Below are 17,138 nucleotides of genomic sequence, written 5' to 3'. Positions count from 1 at the left end.
ATAGCAGAAGGCAGATCTTAAATGTAGAATGTATAGTAGGAAAATGGCTGGAAGTGCTTGTTACTCTCACACTTTACTAAGCAGAAATGGGTTTGTGGTTCAGCAGTGATGAGTGGTTGACACAGCTGTACTCACTTATGAGTGTTTATTGCCTGTCATTGCAGAGATTTCAATTATGTTTTTATGGCTTGGCTTTTTACTCCTTAACTTTCAGTGTTTTGCCATGGTCGAATATGGTAATTGAGGGAAAAAAAAAAGGAATCCTGACTTCTGCTTTGCTTAAACATTTAATGGAACTAAAGCTTGTATTTCGCAGCTTTGCTGAATTGTATGGGTAAAATTGATCTTGTACAGTAGGAATAGGAGTTGAAATGCTTAGTCTTTTACCTGTATTATAAAATGTGGAATGGTTTTCTGTTATCAAATAATTGGCTGTCATAGTCAAATGTTTGTTTGAGGATGTTTTGTTAACCATTTCTAGTCATTCTGTTTGGACAAATTCTTGCCTTCCACGCATTACCCATTTTTATTGACTAATAAAACTCTTTCCTCTCTTTTTTCAAAAAGGCTTGTGACAAAAAGAAAAAGGAAACTTGGGGAGTATGTATCTTTATTGTAGCAGTTGATCTGGATGAAGTGACGTTTACTTTCACTGAGCTTTTGAAAAGTATAAACCTAAGGTAAGTGAGTTTAAGTATGTGAATTTAGATTTCAACAGTTAACTTGTCAACATTTTATTGAAGAGAATGTTTTTAAAGCATAGTGAATCTTTGTGCATATCAAACTAGTTGATTTTACAGTGAAGGTTACTTACGGAAGTTCTGAATGTATTGGTAAACTAGAAGTCTTGCTATCATATTTTAATAGATACTTTAAACTTATCATATTTTAATAGATGCTTTAAATGATACTTGTTTGATTCATCTGTAGTTGGCTTTGGTTGTATCACTCACCTCATTCATGTTCTTGCTCTCCCTGAAGTATTCATCAGTTTAGATTGGTGCAAATTGCATTTGAAATATTTCTTTATTTCTTTCCCTCTGTAATGATTTCCCGTAAAACCTTTTTTCCAGTATTAGGCTTAGGCTATATCAAGAAGGGGGGGGGGGGGGGGAAGTTACTCTTCGAACAGTTTACCAGCTTGCTGCTTTCTCAAACATTTTAATGCCAGGCTAAACTCTGCACTTTCACACGCTCTTTTTGCTAGGGGAGTGTTACTGTTATATTGTATATTAATTAAGTTCATAATGCAGAAATTAAGATGATAGTATCTGCCTTTAAGGTAAATTTAGGTGGGAACAGTAACCATGTGTTAAATTCATCTAAGGAAAGAATTCCAGTGCCATCTACCTGAGAACTGTGCTGCGTGTGGAAAGCATGCACAAGAGCAGAGCTCCTGAACGCTTTAGGGCAGGAGGCTAAGTCCTGGCAATAACCTCAGGCTTGGGCCAGAATATCCTTTTCCTTGAAGTCATCTGTTATGGTTTGGCTTCTCCATGCCCTCTTCTGCCTTGCATCATCTCCCACAGCAGGGTCAGGCCCAATGTTTGGACTTAATCTCCTCAGTGCTGATTGCCTTGGAACTGCATGGCTAAAGCCAGTTGCATTTGTGCAGCGACATTCGGTGTGTTCCACCCAAGTTCCACAGACCAATTTGTGCTGAAAACTGAGAGACTTTTTCCCTTAGGAAAAAGGGAAAAAGTTTCAAAGAGTCAGCTGTTACTCTGGTGATTGTGATGCGATACTCAACTGCTTGTTAGCCCTGGGCTTTTTCTCAGCTATAGGTTCAAACTGGCAGAGATTTCTACTAGTCTAGAGCCTTCAAATATATTGGAAAGCTCTTTTATTCCATGGTAAGAGTTCTTAAATGAGCTTCTGACTGGTTTTGTATCTTGTATCTTTAATCTGATAAAGATCAAAAAGTCTCTGACAATACTATATTCTGATAAAAGATCAAAATATATTTGATACAGTTGAAATAGTTGAAAATATTTGATAGCTTCCTCCTCTTTAATTTTTAGCAATCTGCTCATTTTAGTTATGAACATAACAAAACGCTTCCTTGATGGCTATAATACTACATGGATGAGTAGGGAGAACTTTGATCCCTTGTGTAATAGTATTTCCAGAGGGTGGAGATGTCGTGTTGAAAGACTTGAAATCCTATGTAATTCAACTCATTCATCTCAGTTTTCATTCCCAGGTCTTTCTTTAGCATGGATGGAGCCAAGGTTCATGTTCTTAGAGTAGCAGGGGCGTTTCTAAAGTAGGGCAGGAGAGCTGAGAGGTGTGTGTTGGATAATGGTGGTATTACTGGCAGCGCAGGAGCAAAGGTGTGTCTAGTTAGCAAATTCTGACTTCCAGAGATAATATCTGCAGTAGGCAAGAAAATTTTCCTTCTGTAGTAGAGCCTGTATTGTGAGATACCTCTGCTGCCAGGTTGAACAGTATTCCTGCATCTGGAAAATGGAAAGGTGGGGCTTAAGGTAAACAAGTAACGTTTCCCAAAGCAAGGGTTCTGTCACTGGTAACAGCAGTAAGAACCTGCTGGAGTCTAGTGAAGTAAGGCAATGGGCTTTCATGGACATGTGTTTTTATTTTCTCTTTTTTAAGAGCTATTTCAGAATAATTGTTTTCACGAGCTATGGTATGTGTCATTTTTTTTTTTTTTTTTTTTTTTTCCCAGTGTATGCACATTTTTTCAGTTTCTGAAAGAGGTGGATGTTAACATGGATACTGTAAGCACTAAAGTTGATAGCACTGTATCAAGACTGAAAAAGAAATACGATGTATTATTTGCACTATACCACAAGTTTGAAAGGTAGCGTATGCTTTTTCATTTTGAAATTGATTTCTTTGTCTGGCAACATTTAAGTATTTGAATTTTTTAAACTGTGTTACAGGAGCCCATTTAAACTGTGTGTGCTAATGTTTGCAGAACAGTGAAACTGAGCTGTTTACATGCATTAAATAAACACCTCTTACATTTTACTCCATAGCTATCACAATGCTGTGTTAAACAACCCCCTTGTTGCAGTACAAACAGTAGTAAGAGTAGCGTGACAAGTGATTGCTACTCACTTGAAGCTTTTTACAGATATAAAGTGGATTGATTTACTATCTAAATAATTTTTTTTATTTAACATTTTGCCTTCTGAATCACAAAAGACTCTCAAATATCTCTTAAGTAACCTTCGAGAGGGGTAGATCACCCTTTGTTAGTTTATAGAATGAAATATATATATATATATACTTATATATTCTAGTTTGTTTTTGCATGAACAAATTTTTTTTTCTTGAAATGGTATGTACCTAGAATAATTGGGAAGCAGCATTACACCACGAGGCTTGCAGTGACACTGAAGAAATACTAAAGACTTTAAAATGCCCTTTTATAGTGTGTTTTGTGCAGCTGCAGTACATTTTGCTGTGTTGTGCGTACAATGAGTAACAATGTATGTGCAAATCTTGTCTTTCTGGATAAAAGCAATTTTATTTTGCAAAGTTAAAATTGTTTTGCTGTCTAAGCTTTGACATAAATATGCAAACAACATTATTTCAGCTTGGCAGAGCTATAGTATATCAGTTCTTTGAGTCAGCTTTTTTTTTAAGTTAGAAAAATGTTTTGTGAACTGGTGTATTTATTGACTACATTGAAGTCAAAGATATTGCATAGTTTGCTCACAGAAGCACGTTCAAAAATAAGAATTTGTTTTGGTTTTCTAGGACTTGCGGCCTTATTTATCTGGAACAACCTAGTAGTGAGTAAGTTTGATTTTCCTAAATTGTGTTTGTCAAGATAAGATATAAAATACAATGGCATGTTATCTTTTAACCCTTCAGGACTGACCGAAGTCATAGTATGCTGTGTGTTTAGATTTAGTGTGGACTTCAAATTTCAATGAGATCATGGGAGATGCAGAAATTATATATATATGTTACATATATATCTGTATTTCTATATATATGATCTATACACCTTACGTATATTACATATTTAGTAATATGCATAAACATATAAAATATATGTATGTATTTTTCATATGTGTAAGACTAAATAGCATGTATATATAAGTAGATATGTATCATATTGTATTTATATATTTTTTTATATATCTATCCCTTCTCCATGAAGCATTCCCACCCAATGGTGTATGTCTCAGCATGGTGGAAATGAACATTTGGATGGAGAGTGAGCTTCCTAATCACAGCAATAAATGCATGTACTAAAAGATGCCTTAACAACTCCCAAATGAGTTTGAGTTCATGCTGTGGCTGGAGAGTAGGGCATTAGTCAGAGACACAAGAGAAGACGGCTCAGAGCAGTTCACTGAATTGTCTGCATTCACTTTCTTTTCCGAGGAAGATACAGATATTTCCTGATTCTTGAATGGCTTTACAGGGACTTACGTTTTTCAAATGTGTAGTCATAATTACAGAGGGAATGGAATGAGATTTTTAATAACCTTAACTCTATGGGAAATGTTGCATGTTGTTAAAGAGTTCCATAGGCTAAAGCATGTTTTCAAGCATTGTAGTTCAAATTATTACAGAGCTATCAATGCAAAGTATTTTTGTTTCCCTGCAGGATTTCTGCTGAACTCAGTTCTGTATTAGTCCTAAAAAATTACTGGATTACTTTTTTGCTGGCAAAAGGTGAGTTTTGGTTAAAACACAGTAATTTTGATGAATATTTTTGAAGTGAGTTTGTTTGTTTTACATATCCAACGTGAGACTAGTGTCCTTATTAAAAATAAGTATTGTACAGACCCAGAATGTTTTGACTGCCTAGCTTTTTAAAGTACTCAATAATACTTTATATACGGTTTGGCTGTTCTTCTCACTGATATACTTTCTGTATATAAACATATATATTTAAGCCTTCTAAAATTTCTATGGTTTTTTTTCCTCAGTTGCTATTCTGTATTTAAGTCTATTCTGAGGTGCTTTGTAGTCTACCAGCATTTTAATAATGGATAATTACCTTTAAAAAACTGGCATATTTTTTGAAATAAGCTTATATATGTCATAAATATATATAATTTAATAGAACAAATTTAATAATAAGGTATTATAAAAGTCCCTGAAAGCATGTGCTTTGAATGCTACAAATCTTTCTTGAAAAGGTGTAAGTTACAGTTAATATCGAGTGATGAAATGTGTATAGTTAGTCCATGGAGATCCAGTGTCATTGTTCTCCTACGAAAAGGAATGAATCATGTAGCTCAAGTTCTGCTTACTGCAAGTGTGTGTTATCAGTGAAGTGTATGCATCTCTGATATCAAAATCATACTTGGATCAGCTGAGTTTTGTGCAGCTTTGTCACTAGAATTCTCCAAGCGAAAGCATAAAGCAAAATGTACAGAAGGTTTATTACCCTGCCTTTTCTTGAGAATAAAGAAAGCTAATATTTACTAGAAAATAGTTGGAGCTTCAGGAGAGCTTGGGTGATGCTTGCTACTTCTGATAGAAAATAAATACAAAAATTGCACGTGTAAGTGGAGCACAGGTAGATCTGTAGCTGTTCAAAATCGCTATTGACTTCCTAAATTTGTTGTGGCAATGCACGCTGTCTTGAGATGGCCCTATGGATCTTCTCTGGCATATGGGTCATAATTTGGGAAAAACTGGAATAATGCAGCTCTAAAAAGGTTTTTCGTGCTATTACTTGTGTGATTTTTAAGTAATGTCATAAAAATTTGACAGGCTGAGCCTACAGTGTGATAGCATGTTTTGAATTTCTCTTCACTGTATACTAGCAGCTCCTGTTTTCTGCATGTTTGGCAGCTTTCAAAAAGCTTGCAAAAAAAGAAAGCAGGGAGGAATTACACAGAAGTAAGAGGTTATTTCTTTACAGTAAAAAGAAAAATCAGGACTAAAACTCAGGAGCACTGAGGGTAGGATTTTGTACACAGCAATTTTATTTGTGTGTATGCTATCTCTGAAGCCACAAACTGAAGTGCCATGAGTTTTAAAATCAATAGCCTTTAAAGAACACTGGCATCCTGTATGATGGTTTCTGAATTCTAGTGGATGTCTTACTATATGAACTTCCAAAGCTTTGGTTTTCAAGATTACTTCTAAAATTAAGTCAAGCATTCCTGAAAAGGTTTTATTTACTCTTTTAAATATTTGCAGGTAAAGTGCTGCAAGTGGAAGATGACCTGGTGATTTCTTTCCAGTTGTTGCTGTGTGTCTTAGATTATTTTATCAAACTGTCACCTCCTGCTGTGCTCAAGGAACCATACAGTAAGAATTTTTAGGGTTTCTGTTCATTAAAGTAGAAAGTAAATGTATTAAATTTCTAGTAATCATGCTAACATACATAATTAACTTAACAAAACATCTTAAGCTTATTAAATTTTTTTCTGTTTTAGTTCAATTTAGATGATAGTTAACTTGAATTCAATTACCTGAATGTGACAGTATATTTAATATAATATTTGCTGTATCCTTTGCCCTAAAGCTGTTTAAGGACTTGTTAAAACAGCGTGTTTAATTTGGTAGAAGAATTCAGGAGTCTGGGTAGATTATAACTGAGAACTATTATTTAGGTTTGTCCTGAGTTACAAAAGGGAAATGTGGTGATATGACTTATTTCATTGATGTATAACAATATGACAACAGCAGAAATGTACAAGATACTGGGCTGTACAGATATTTAAAACAAATATAGGTGGATAGCAGCTCAAAAGAATAGAGGTAAAATGTAGACAGCTTTGCTTTTTTTATATCTTGTTTGCTATTAAAAGTGTCACTATTATAAGTAAAAACATAATGGGTCCTCTATACAAAAACTTCTATTCAGCTGTAAGTTTTTATACATTGAGATTTTTATACCTAAAACTTGGAAAACCTCAGTAAAAAGGTAGAGAAAGTAAATGTTTACAGCAACTTCCAAAGATGGAATTCTTTTTGAGTTAAGTATTTCTTTAGCAAGCTATGAAGTCAATATACTGAAATATTTGGAGCTACAGGATGTGATTCCCTCCAGGACCATAGTCCAGGTTCCCACCGCCATTTAAGTCCTGTATTGATTTATTGCCCTTCAGCTTCTTGTTTTATACTTTTGTAAAAATAGAAAAGATAGTTACCCATCTGTGGAAAGAGAAGGCTTTCCTAGCCTATCAAAACAGATTCTCATTTAAAGCTACATGCAGAAAGTGCTGTTACATATTGTGTAGAGTAGCTTCTTAAAAACAAAATATCCTAATACTGATACAGGAATTTTAAAAATTAACTTCCTTTTTGTATAGATTTTCTGTAATGAGGGTTTCTTACCTAGCTGAACAGATGGAAAAGAAAATATATTTAAGGGGAAGACCTGAAAAAGTATGTAAGTGGAATCTTCTAGATTTAATAACTTAAATATCTTCTTTCTTAAGATGGCTCTAACCTTGTGATGGTTCTGAATATCTTTCCAGAGTCTTCTGTGTCTGCAGTGACGGTAAATGGTTCAGCTCGCACTCCAAGGAGAGGTCAGAACAGGAGTTCACGTACTGCAAAGCAGCTTGATACCGACACAAAAATTATTGAAATCCTTTGTAAAGAGCATGATTGTAATTTAGATGAGGTAATGCCTGCACTTTAAAGTCTGATAGATCCTGCTGCTAGACTCCATCTGGAATATGTATTTATTTAAATGGTCTTCTTTGAAAATGTCATTATTTGTGCCAGCTTAACTATTCTGTCAAGTAGTTACCTTCAGTATGGAAGGTACTTGACCATTCTATAATTTCTCTAGTCAATAGCTTAAAAACAAACAAAATCAACGCAAAAGAAGCCCTTTGCTATGGGTGATAATTTTGCCAGGGTAAGTGAATTGTGAAGGATACACTATGAAGTTACAGGCTGATCGCAGCATGTGGTATATGGATGCCGGGCTGCTCTGATGGGGTTTCACAGCTGCATCCCATGATGAGAAAATGTATGCAAAAAGCCCATTGCTTCCGTGGGAGATCTTAAAAGACACCATTTGCCTTTTCCTCTGCTGTTAAATCTGTTTCTGTGTAAAAAGGACTGATTTTTGAATATCCAGATGGATGATGGAAGCAGAAATGTCAGAGGGCTGGAAAAGTGCAGTTCTTTTCCAGTTTAATCACTTAGTATTCCAGCAGAGCATTTGCATGCTTGCATATCACTGTGTTTTGGATACATAACAAGTTTTTTTTTTTTTTTCTTTGTTGAAAACAAACCAGAGTGCATTACAGAAATGTCTGTTTCTTGATTTAAAGATGTACATGGCTGGCACTCTACCTTGCTAATGCTACTTTTTTTTTTTTTTTTTTAGGTCAAAAATGTGTATTTCACAAGCTTCATTCCTTTTTTGAATTCTGCTGGTATTGTAGCTTCAAATGGACTACCAGAGGTAAGTGGAGGAATTTAAGACATTGTGGTGGGCAGACCCTGACTGGGGTCCAGGCATCCACCAAAGCCACTCTTTTACTACTCTCTGCAGCTGGACAGGAAGAGAAAATGGAACAAAAGGTTCATGAGTTTAGAAAATGATGGGAGAGAGGTTGCTCACCAAATACCATCACTGGCAAGATAGACTCATCTTAGGGATGTTAATTGAATTTATTGCCAAGAAAATCAGAGCAGGATAATGAGAAGTAAAATAAATGTTAAAAACACCTTTCCCCACCCCTCCCTCCTTCCTAGGCTCTGCCTCTTTCCCATCTCTAGTGCCAGGAGATGGGGAGTCAGTTTATCATCTGTTATGTTCCTGCCACTGCACAGGGAGTGTGGGTCCTTCCTACAGGAGAACATCTTCCATGCACTTCTTCAACATTAGTCCATTCCACGGGCAACAGTTCTCCATGAACTGCTGCAACCCAGGTCACTCTCCCATGGGGTGAAGTCCTTCGGGTACAGCCTGTTCCAGTGTGGTTTCCCCAAGGGTCACCAGTGCTACCAGGAAACCTGCTCCAGCGTGGGCTCCCTCTCCAGGGGTCCGCAGGTCCCTGCCAGGACCCTGCTCCAGCAGGGGCCTCCCACGGGGTCAGAGCCCCCTCTCAGGCATCCACCTCCTCCCCAGGCTGCAGATGGATCTCTGCATCCCCACGGACTTCCATGGGCTGCAGGGGCACAGCTGCATCACCATGGGCTGCGTGGGGGGCTGCAGGGGAATCCCAGCTCTGGTGCCTGAAGCACCTCCTGCCCCTCCTTCTCCACTGACCTCGGTGTCTGCAGAGTTGCTCCTCTCACATATTCCCACTCCACTCCCCTCTGCCCATAATTATATCTGCCCAATAACTTTTTCCTTCCCTTCTTAAATGTGTTATCACAGAGGCATTACTATCATTCCTGCTGGGCTCAGCCTTGGCCAGCAGAGAGGGTCCTGGAGCCGGCTGGCATTGGCTCTGCTGGACATGGGCAAAGCCTCTGGCAGCTTCTCACAGAAGCCACCCCTGTAGCCCTCCCAGCTACCAAAACCTTCCTAAGCAAACTAATACAGACAGTTCAACAGCTGTGTTTTACTTCATGCCAAATTTATTAAGATGCCTTTTATGCATTGATGGAATTCTAGTAGGGTCATCTAAAATCATCTGGCAAAATGAAGTGTTTTTCAGGAATGTGGGTTAGCAGGGATTACAGTATTCATAAAGTATATTTTGCTTATACATTTGAATCCAGTAAATGAATCTCCTGAGGTTAAACCAAGCTTTGCTCAAAGCAAGAAGCTTTTTCTCAAAGCAAAACTTAAGAGTTGCATATCCATGACCTTGGTTCATCTAAAATACAACTATTACAATATTAGGTCTCTGAAGTAACTCTGTAAATGTTTAAAGACTTAAATTGCACACCTTAATTTAAATATAAATGAGACATGGTATTGTAGTGTTGTTGGAAAAATATCCAGAAGATGAGTCTCAGTTTCACAACTTGGCAGAGTTTGGACTGCTTTGTCTGTGCAGAATTTCTTTCATCTTGCTGAGCTGTTGCCTGGATGCAGCAGACTCTACCTCTATGCAATTGCATCCAGAGTGTATTTTAATAGATGACTTCTTGCAGTGTGTTTACATTCATCATTCTTAAAAGTGTAAGTTTAGCTGTGTGTCACCAAGAGATGTGGTAACCTGAAAATAAGCAGCTCTGAAGCTGATCAGAGCAATGAGTCTGCAGGGTTCAACCAAGTATATCTTCTGTTCAGTGTCATAGTGTGTTGGGTGGGGAACAAAGTATAGGATTCACTGAAGATCTCAATCTCTTCCTAAATTAATTTCAGGGTATCAGTAGCCTGTTTGTTAATTCACGTGTGTATGTATAGTTGGGAAACCCTATATGAACTTTCAGGCAAAAGTCATTATACAGCTTATTCTTAAATCAGAGGGTTTTCATCTGAGGCTGCTCAACTTAAGCACAATATCAAAATTATTAGCATAAGACTTGCTGGTGAAAATTTTACAAAATGATGCATTTGAAGAAAAATCGAGTCACATGATCTTTGCTCCTTAACCTTGAGTGCCAGAGCAGAAAGTCAGAGCTATATTTCAGAGGTTGTCGGTTCATACATGTAACCAACTAACCAATAATCATAGATAATCATCAGTACAATAGCTACTCATGTGGTGCATTTAAATTGACTTCTGTAAAATACCATGGAGCTTTTGAAAGATTTTAATGTTTCTTCCAAAGCAAGAAAAGCTTTTGAGGCTTAACGTTGGTATTTTGTTTGTTTTTCCTGTGTGTTTGCTGGTCAGGCTTTATGCACTGATGAATAGATTGATATAGAATCCTTATTTTTGACTAAAGGTTTCTTCCAAGTTAGCCCAGTACAGCTGTCTTGTCTGAGAGCTGCTGGATTTTTTACAAATTCTTGAAATACTGAAATATTTTAGATTATAATAATGCATGACCCATTAAGAAGATAACAAATAATGTAAATCTAATTAAGTTTTTAAATAAAAAGAAGAGTGATAATGAGAATTGAAATACAGATTTTGGTTTAATAGCCCTAATCTTAAAGTTTTAATTTTGAGGTCAGTTTGGAGCAAATCCATTTGGCAAAGGTAAAGAAGAGGGTAAGGAGCAAAGCTGTGTAGGAGGTACTTGCAGCTTTCTCTCTCTTGAGACTGAGAGGGGACTAATTTGGGTTCATATGCATTGTTGCCTGTTTTTCTAGCAGGAATTTGCCAGAGCCTGGCATCATTTATTAAGTTTAAGGGCTCAGGGAGCAGATAATTGAGGTGACTGCCTACTTCTGCATGAGCACAGAACCAGATTTGGAGCACCAGATTAAAAAAAAAAAAATTGCAGACTTCCAGTTAATGTTAGTCACTCAGAGTAAAAATAAAAAGAAGCAATTAAAAAAAATCAAAAAAAAACCAAATAAACTTTTCCATGCAAAGTCATCAATCTGGGATTTAGTCAATTAAGAAACTTTTGACAGTTACTGAAAAATCTACAGTGTGGCTATAGGCATGTGTCTTAAGAACAACTCCAGTGCAAATATATTAATATAAAATGAGGAAACTCCTACTGAGAAAAAGAAAAGGTTTGAGTTTAGGCCTTGTTGTCCAAACCAGCAAAGGCAGGGACTGAGCCAATTGCCCAACAGCTGTTCTAAGAACAAGCATTTTACATTTCCTGCTCTTGGAGACACCCCTTTTTCTGTGAAAAAGATTTAAAAATGTGGAAATGTTAGTTGGGTTTGCAGGTCTGTTTCCTAATCTAGCTATTTTTACAGTGTCAAGACATTTCATCAAAAAATTCTTATGATCTTGGATTGTTTTCTCTTATAAACAGTAATTTTCCTCTGGGTATGTTTCTGCTGTTATGTAAGAAGTAATTTTGTGAGCTCCAAGGTCATTCTTTGAGCATTTCAGCATTATACTCATGATGTAGGAATAACTTACGTTATTCAGTAGATTGTCAAACTTGTTCCTGTAAAATAAATTCGGGTTTTTTTCAATGTCTTTTTGAGGTTGAAGTTATCTTGAAACAGTATGACGAGCTCTATCTCAAGAACAAAGACATAGACGCGAGACTGTTTCTGAATCACGACGAGACCCTGCAGCCTGAAGTCATAGCGGGGTAATATTTCCATTTACTGCTTTCATTCCATGACAGAGAATGCAAACTTGTGTTGCTCTCTGCCCCCTCGTGTTGCAAATGGAGATCTCTCTGTCCTGCTGACCTACTAGCTTTGTAGTTCAGCTGGGGCGTTTCTGGCATCACCAGCCTTGCTTTATATCATCACTTAAATAATTAGGGAACATGGGACTGCCTGAAGTGATTTGGAAGCTCTGCTCTAACTCTTATTCTCTGCAAGGCCCTGTCATCCAGGGAAAGCTGAGGAGTCATGAGGAGGAGCCGTGCCATGCTAGCTGATTAGATGTGCCAGAGGTGGTGTTACGGCTCTGAGCCAGCTGGCACTGAATGGTTTGGGTGGTGGATGCCCCATCCCAGAAAACATTCAAGGTTAGGCTGGACAGGGATGTGAGGACCCCCATTTAGTTGAGGATGTCCCTGGTCATTAAAGGTACATGAGACTAGATGGCCTTCAAAGGTCCCTTCCAACCCAAACCATTCTATGATTGCTTTTATTTTTTTTTCTCAGTCCCACACTTATATGCTAGCGTTTTCTGACAATTTAACATCCCTATAATTAATTGTGAGCTTACCGTGTGAGTCTGAATTTATCTATGCCATGAAAATACATTAATGTAAAATTGGATTAAAATGCAACTAATACTACCTCTACATATAAATCAAGCTGTTTGTAAAAGCAATTCTAGAAAAGAAAAAAGCTTGGAAGGAAGCTTCAGAGGTTGTCTAGTCCAACATCCTGTTCAAAGCAGATCTACTTGGAAATTTAAACAACTGCAGTAATTTGCCATCTAGGTCTTCTAAAAATCTGTTACGCATTTTTCTCTTCAGATTAATAAGTCTTTATAGAAAACATCTTTTGAATTGCATATAGTCTTTCATAAGTTTGTTTTCCATTTCTGTAGCTCACAGTTGGAGAGAACACCACTAAAAAACAATCCAGATGAGGAAATCAATGTTATACTTCCACAGACTCCTGTTCGGTATGAGTTCTTCTCTTTAATGCGGTCTTTTGTTCAATATCTTAGCTAGAAATAATCATCTTTAGAGTAGTCTTTTTTTAATTTTTAAGTAACTGTGGTCTGGGTTTTATTGTTTTTTTCCATAAACTATACTGTAGTTCTGGTCAGTGGTACTTTTTTATTTATAGTAGCTATAAAGCCCTCTGACAGTGGCAAAGACACTTCCTTGAAGTTCTCGACATTAAGAAAGTCCAGGAGAACAAAGTTTCTGCATTGCTAAAAATTTGAAATGTGCTAAACCAACTTTGATCTTGAGGGAAAGTCTAGTGATATTTCAATTCTGTCCATCCACACTTGGGCTTTGCTCTGTTTTTTCCAAAACTGGTGCTATTTAAGGTAATCATGTTAGGCCTGTTCACCAGCAGTGATTCTGGGCTGTAGTAACTGCTTTTCATGAAGCCACAGAAGTGTCAGTAGATGGCAGCAAAGGTTTGATCACCATCTTAGAGTGAGTGGAAAGTGTATCTTTATCTTTCCTGGATTAAACAGAACCCTGTATATTATATGTTGAAAGGACTGTGCTTATTCCTTTGAATTACGTTACAGTGTCGTATTTCTGGACCTAGATTCATAGAATATGCTTTAAAGCCCCCTGAAACTGGAGAGAATCTAATATTTTTTATCAGTGAATTTGTATCTGGTCACTTATTTGGGAATTAGTATATAAAAAGGGTGTAAGTACTAGTTATGAACATTATGAGAATGGGCTGTATGTTTTCAGTTTAGATTTTCCAGTGTCCTTATGCTTTTCCTTATCATTAGGAGAGTTGTGGCAAAAGTGATTTTTACCAATACTTTGTAAAAAGTAGATTAAAGAAAAACTCATCTTACTGCTGTAGTTGCAATGATTGAACACATTTTTGTTGGGTTTGCACTTACTTGACCCATGATATGAGCCAAATTGATGTTAAATGATATAAAAATTTAAAACAGACGAACACACAAAATTCTACTTGAAACCAAAAACCACAATAAAAAATTCAGGAAGTAGTAATACCATAGAAGAATGGAACTGTTTCTTAGGTGTTAAGCCATTCCTTCGGTTATTAAAGTTATCACAATCCATGTGTAAATAATTAGATTGCATTGTTAGAATTCATAGTAGTTAGCACAGTGCAATAGGTTTTCCCAAGCAGTTTGTTTGATAACTGGAGTGAGAAGTGAAATGATAATTATTTTGTGTGTGGATTTGCTGTTCAGTTTCTGGAAACTGTCAAGCCGACCTTAATGCTTATTATGGATTTTACTGTGTTTTTCCAGAGCGGCAATGAATAGCATTCAGCAGTTGATTATGATTTTAAACTCAGCAACAGATAAACCATCAGATACTCTCATCATGTACTTCAATGTAAGTGACTACGAAGAAGACTTGTGTAGGATTCTTGGAATTATCACTCAAGCAAAATATACACCTGTAGATCTGATGCACATGTTTTTGAAAAAGTACACTTATATTGGGTTGGTTTAAATGTAGTCACTCATTTTAGAATGCACTTCTCTCTAGCTGTTGTGTATTGGAACCTTTTAAGTGCTTAAATACTTTAGTTACTGAGCTACATATTAAAATTCTTTTATGTATGTATTGAATGGAAAAGAAAGGGAGCATAAAAGGGAAGCAAAAAAGAGAAAATTACGTACAGGACTCTTTTAAATTCTCCATTTTTATTTATGCTCGTGACCTTATTGAGAGGTATTATGAAGGGAAGCAGGACTTCTAATCATTCAATGATCAAAATATTTTTGAAGTAAAATGTCTTTTCTTTGTGTTTCCTTCCCCTAATTTGCTTCCTGTAATTTCTTTTAGAATTGCACAGTGAACCCTAAGGATGGTATCCTGAAAAGAGTGGACAGTTTTGACCACATCTTCCAAAAGAAATTTGCTGAAGCAGTTGGACAGGGATGGGCTGAAATTGGTTCACAGGTAAGTATTTGGGTTGAATATTACTCACTTGAGCTCTGTTAGTTAGCACTAGCTGGTTTGAGACCTGACTTACTGTCTGTCCACATTCAATGTAGATCAGTAAAGGTAAAAAGTAACAGTCTGCTTTTCAAATTGAGGAAGAACTGTAAAGATAGCGTTTAAGAAATTCCTCTTAATATGTAAGAAGCAAAAGGAATTGGGTGGAAATACGTTGGAAGTACTTTGCTGAAGAATGAAAAAGTTTTTTGGGGCGAAATACATTAAGTGAAACATATATTTGCGTTCATTAGGCTAACTTGGCCTAAAACTGCCAAAGGTGACTCACTTCCTTATAAAGTCAGGAGAGCAGCTGTGCTTTCAACAAGGATTTTGGAAGATAAATCCAACCAAGTTTGTACTCGACAGTCTCCTTCCTGTCTGTCAGCCCTGCTTTTTATCCTGTTAGCTGTGAATCAGTGTGAACACAGTTCATGTTGTTACACTTGGTTAAATCTCCACGTGGCTGGGGTAGTCACACACCTTAGCAGCCCTTGAGGCCTCTCCAGTGTTGTTAACCAGGGGGACTGGGGACAGTAACTTGTTTAGAGTGGCTCTGTCAAAAACTGGAATGTTTTGGATTGTTAAAGCACCAGGAGTCTGCCTGTTGTATTCTGCCAAAACTTCTTGTAATATTTCTGAATTTCTCATTCTGACAGAGGTACAAGCTTGGAGTGCGTCTCTATTACAGAGTAATGGAGTCCATGCTGAAGTCGGTAAGTTTAGTACTGCTATCTTAGTACTGGCAGTACCTCTAGAAATACTAAGAGTATTCACAAGTTCGGTCTGATTTGTTTATTTCAGGAGGAAGAGCGCCTCTCAGTGCAGAATTTCAGGTACTTGCCCCTAATTTGTTATTGAAGGCTGTTATTTTGAGTCCTGGGACAAGTACTAATAACCTACTTTCTCTTCAGCAAACTTCTGAATGATAACATCTTCCACACATCTCTTCTGGCATGTGCTGTTGAGGTTGTCATGGCTACATATGGCAGTAAGTTAAACCTAAAGTCCTAATAACATTGTTACTTATTGATAATTATTACCATCTATTCTAATATATAAAATAGAGTAAATAGCAGAAAAACTACCCAAAACACAAAAAACAACTCACTGAAATGTCTGAGCTGGCAATGATTCAATAAATACAGAAAGGAAAAAACACCAAAGTGGAAGAATGTAGAATTTTTGGTAATTTTAGTCTGTTTTCCCTTCAGGAAATGCTTCACATAGTGACAGTACCAGTGCCGAAACAGACTTATCTTTCCCATGGATTCTCAATGTATTTGATTTAAAAGCTTTTGACTTCTACAAGGTGATTGAAAGCTTTATTAGAGCAGAACCCAGCCTAACACGGGAAATGATAAAGCATCTAGAACACTGTGAACACCGAATTATGGAGTCTCTCGCTTGGCAGTCTGTAAGTAACACTTCAAAGTAGAATTTGCCCTTGTATAATGCGCTTACCTAGAAAAAAGTCACACCCAACTTCACAGAATAAGTTGTGGTCTTGCAGAGATTTGGTTCTAGAAAAATAAATTAAAAGAGCAAAACAGGATTAGTTTTGGCATGTCTTCTGGTTTTAGAAAGAGGAAGCGTATTAGAGGAAGAAGTCAACATAGGTCTGCTGATTTACATGATCGTAACCCAGCATCATTTTACTAGTCTGGCACAAATCATGAGGGTAATACCCTTAACTGTGTTTTGGTACCAAAGTCGGCAATAAATTCTATGCTTTTATTTGAAAGTTAATTTTTGTCCAGTTGCTACTCCTCCTTGGCAATAGGGCCTCAGTTCTGGGCATCTGGTATGTTTGCTAATAGTACTTAAAATATTGTTTTGCATTTCAGTCATTTTGGTATTTTTGGATGCCATTAAAATAAAATGCTGGAAGTTTAGGTTGTTTTTAAGGCTGTATTTCAGTGAATCAAACATTTGTTTCTTTTCATTGTTTCTTATAAACCGGAAAAAGGCTATTTATGCCACAAAGCAGGAGACTATAGAGGCTGCTAATTTTGAGCAGGGAGACATAAAGCAACCATTTTAGAACCGACCCCATATATTTTTGTTCTGGAGAGGAAGGACTATTTTAAGAGGCAGACGCTATTTTA

General features: G+C 36.8%; 1 protein-coding gene across 1 annotated transcript in view; it reads left to right on the top strand.

Annotated features, from left to right (window-relative positions):
* The window catches only part of RB1 (RB transcriptional corepressor 1), a 69,981-nt gene that overhangs the window by 9,711 nt on the left and 43,132 nt on the right, over positions 1-17,138 (top strand). Inside the window, exons 3-17 of the mRNA XM_040055260.2 lie at positions 568-680; positions 2,687-2,821; positions 3,727-3,765; positions 4,589-4,656; positions 6,139-6,249; positions 7,425-7,573; positions 8,291-8,368; positions 11,927-12,036; positions 12,957-13,034; positions 14,334-14,421; positions 14,878-14,994; positions 15,690-15,746; positions 15,835-15,866; positions 15,945-16,021; positions 16,245-16,447. Of these exons, the coding sequence (XP_039911194.1) occupies positions 568-680; positions 2,687-2,821; positions 3,727-3,765; positions 4,589-4,656; positions 6,139-6,249; positions 7,425-7,573; positions 8,291-8,368; positions 11,927-12,036; positions 12,957-13,034; positions 14,334-14,421; positions 14,878-14,994; positions 15,690-15,746; positions 15,835-15,866; positions 15,945-16,021; positions 16,245-16,447 (1,455 nt within the window). The remainder of the gene's footprint in view (positions 1-567; positions 681-2,686; positions 2,822-3,726; positions 3,766-4,588; positions 4,657-6,138; positions 6,250-7,424; positions 7,574-8,290; positions 8,369-11,926; positions 12,037-12,956; positions 13,035-14,333; positions 14,422-14,877; positions 14,995-15,689; positions 15,747-15,834; positions 15,867-15,944; positions 16,022-16,244; positions 16,448-17,138) is intronic.

The sequence above is a fragment of the Hirundo rustica genome, chromosome 2, assembly GCF_015227805.2.
Source record: "Hirundo rustica isolate bHirRus1 chromosome 2, bHirRus1.pri.v3, whole genome shotgun sequence".
In the NCBI taxonomy this organism is placed as follows: Eukaryota; Metazoa; Chordata; class Aves; order Passeriformes; family Hirundinidae; genus Hirundo; species Hirundo rustica.
The sequence above is the reverse complement of the archived record's forward strand: the minus strand, read 5'-3'. Positions and strand labels throughout refer to the sequence as shown.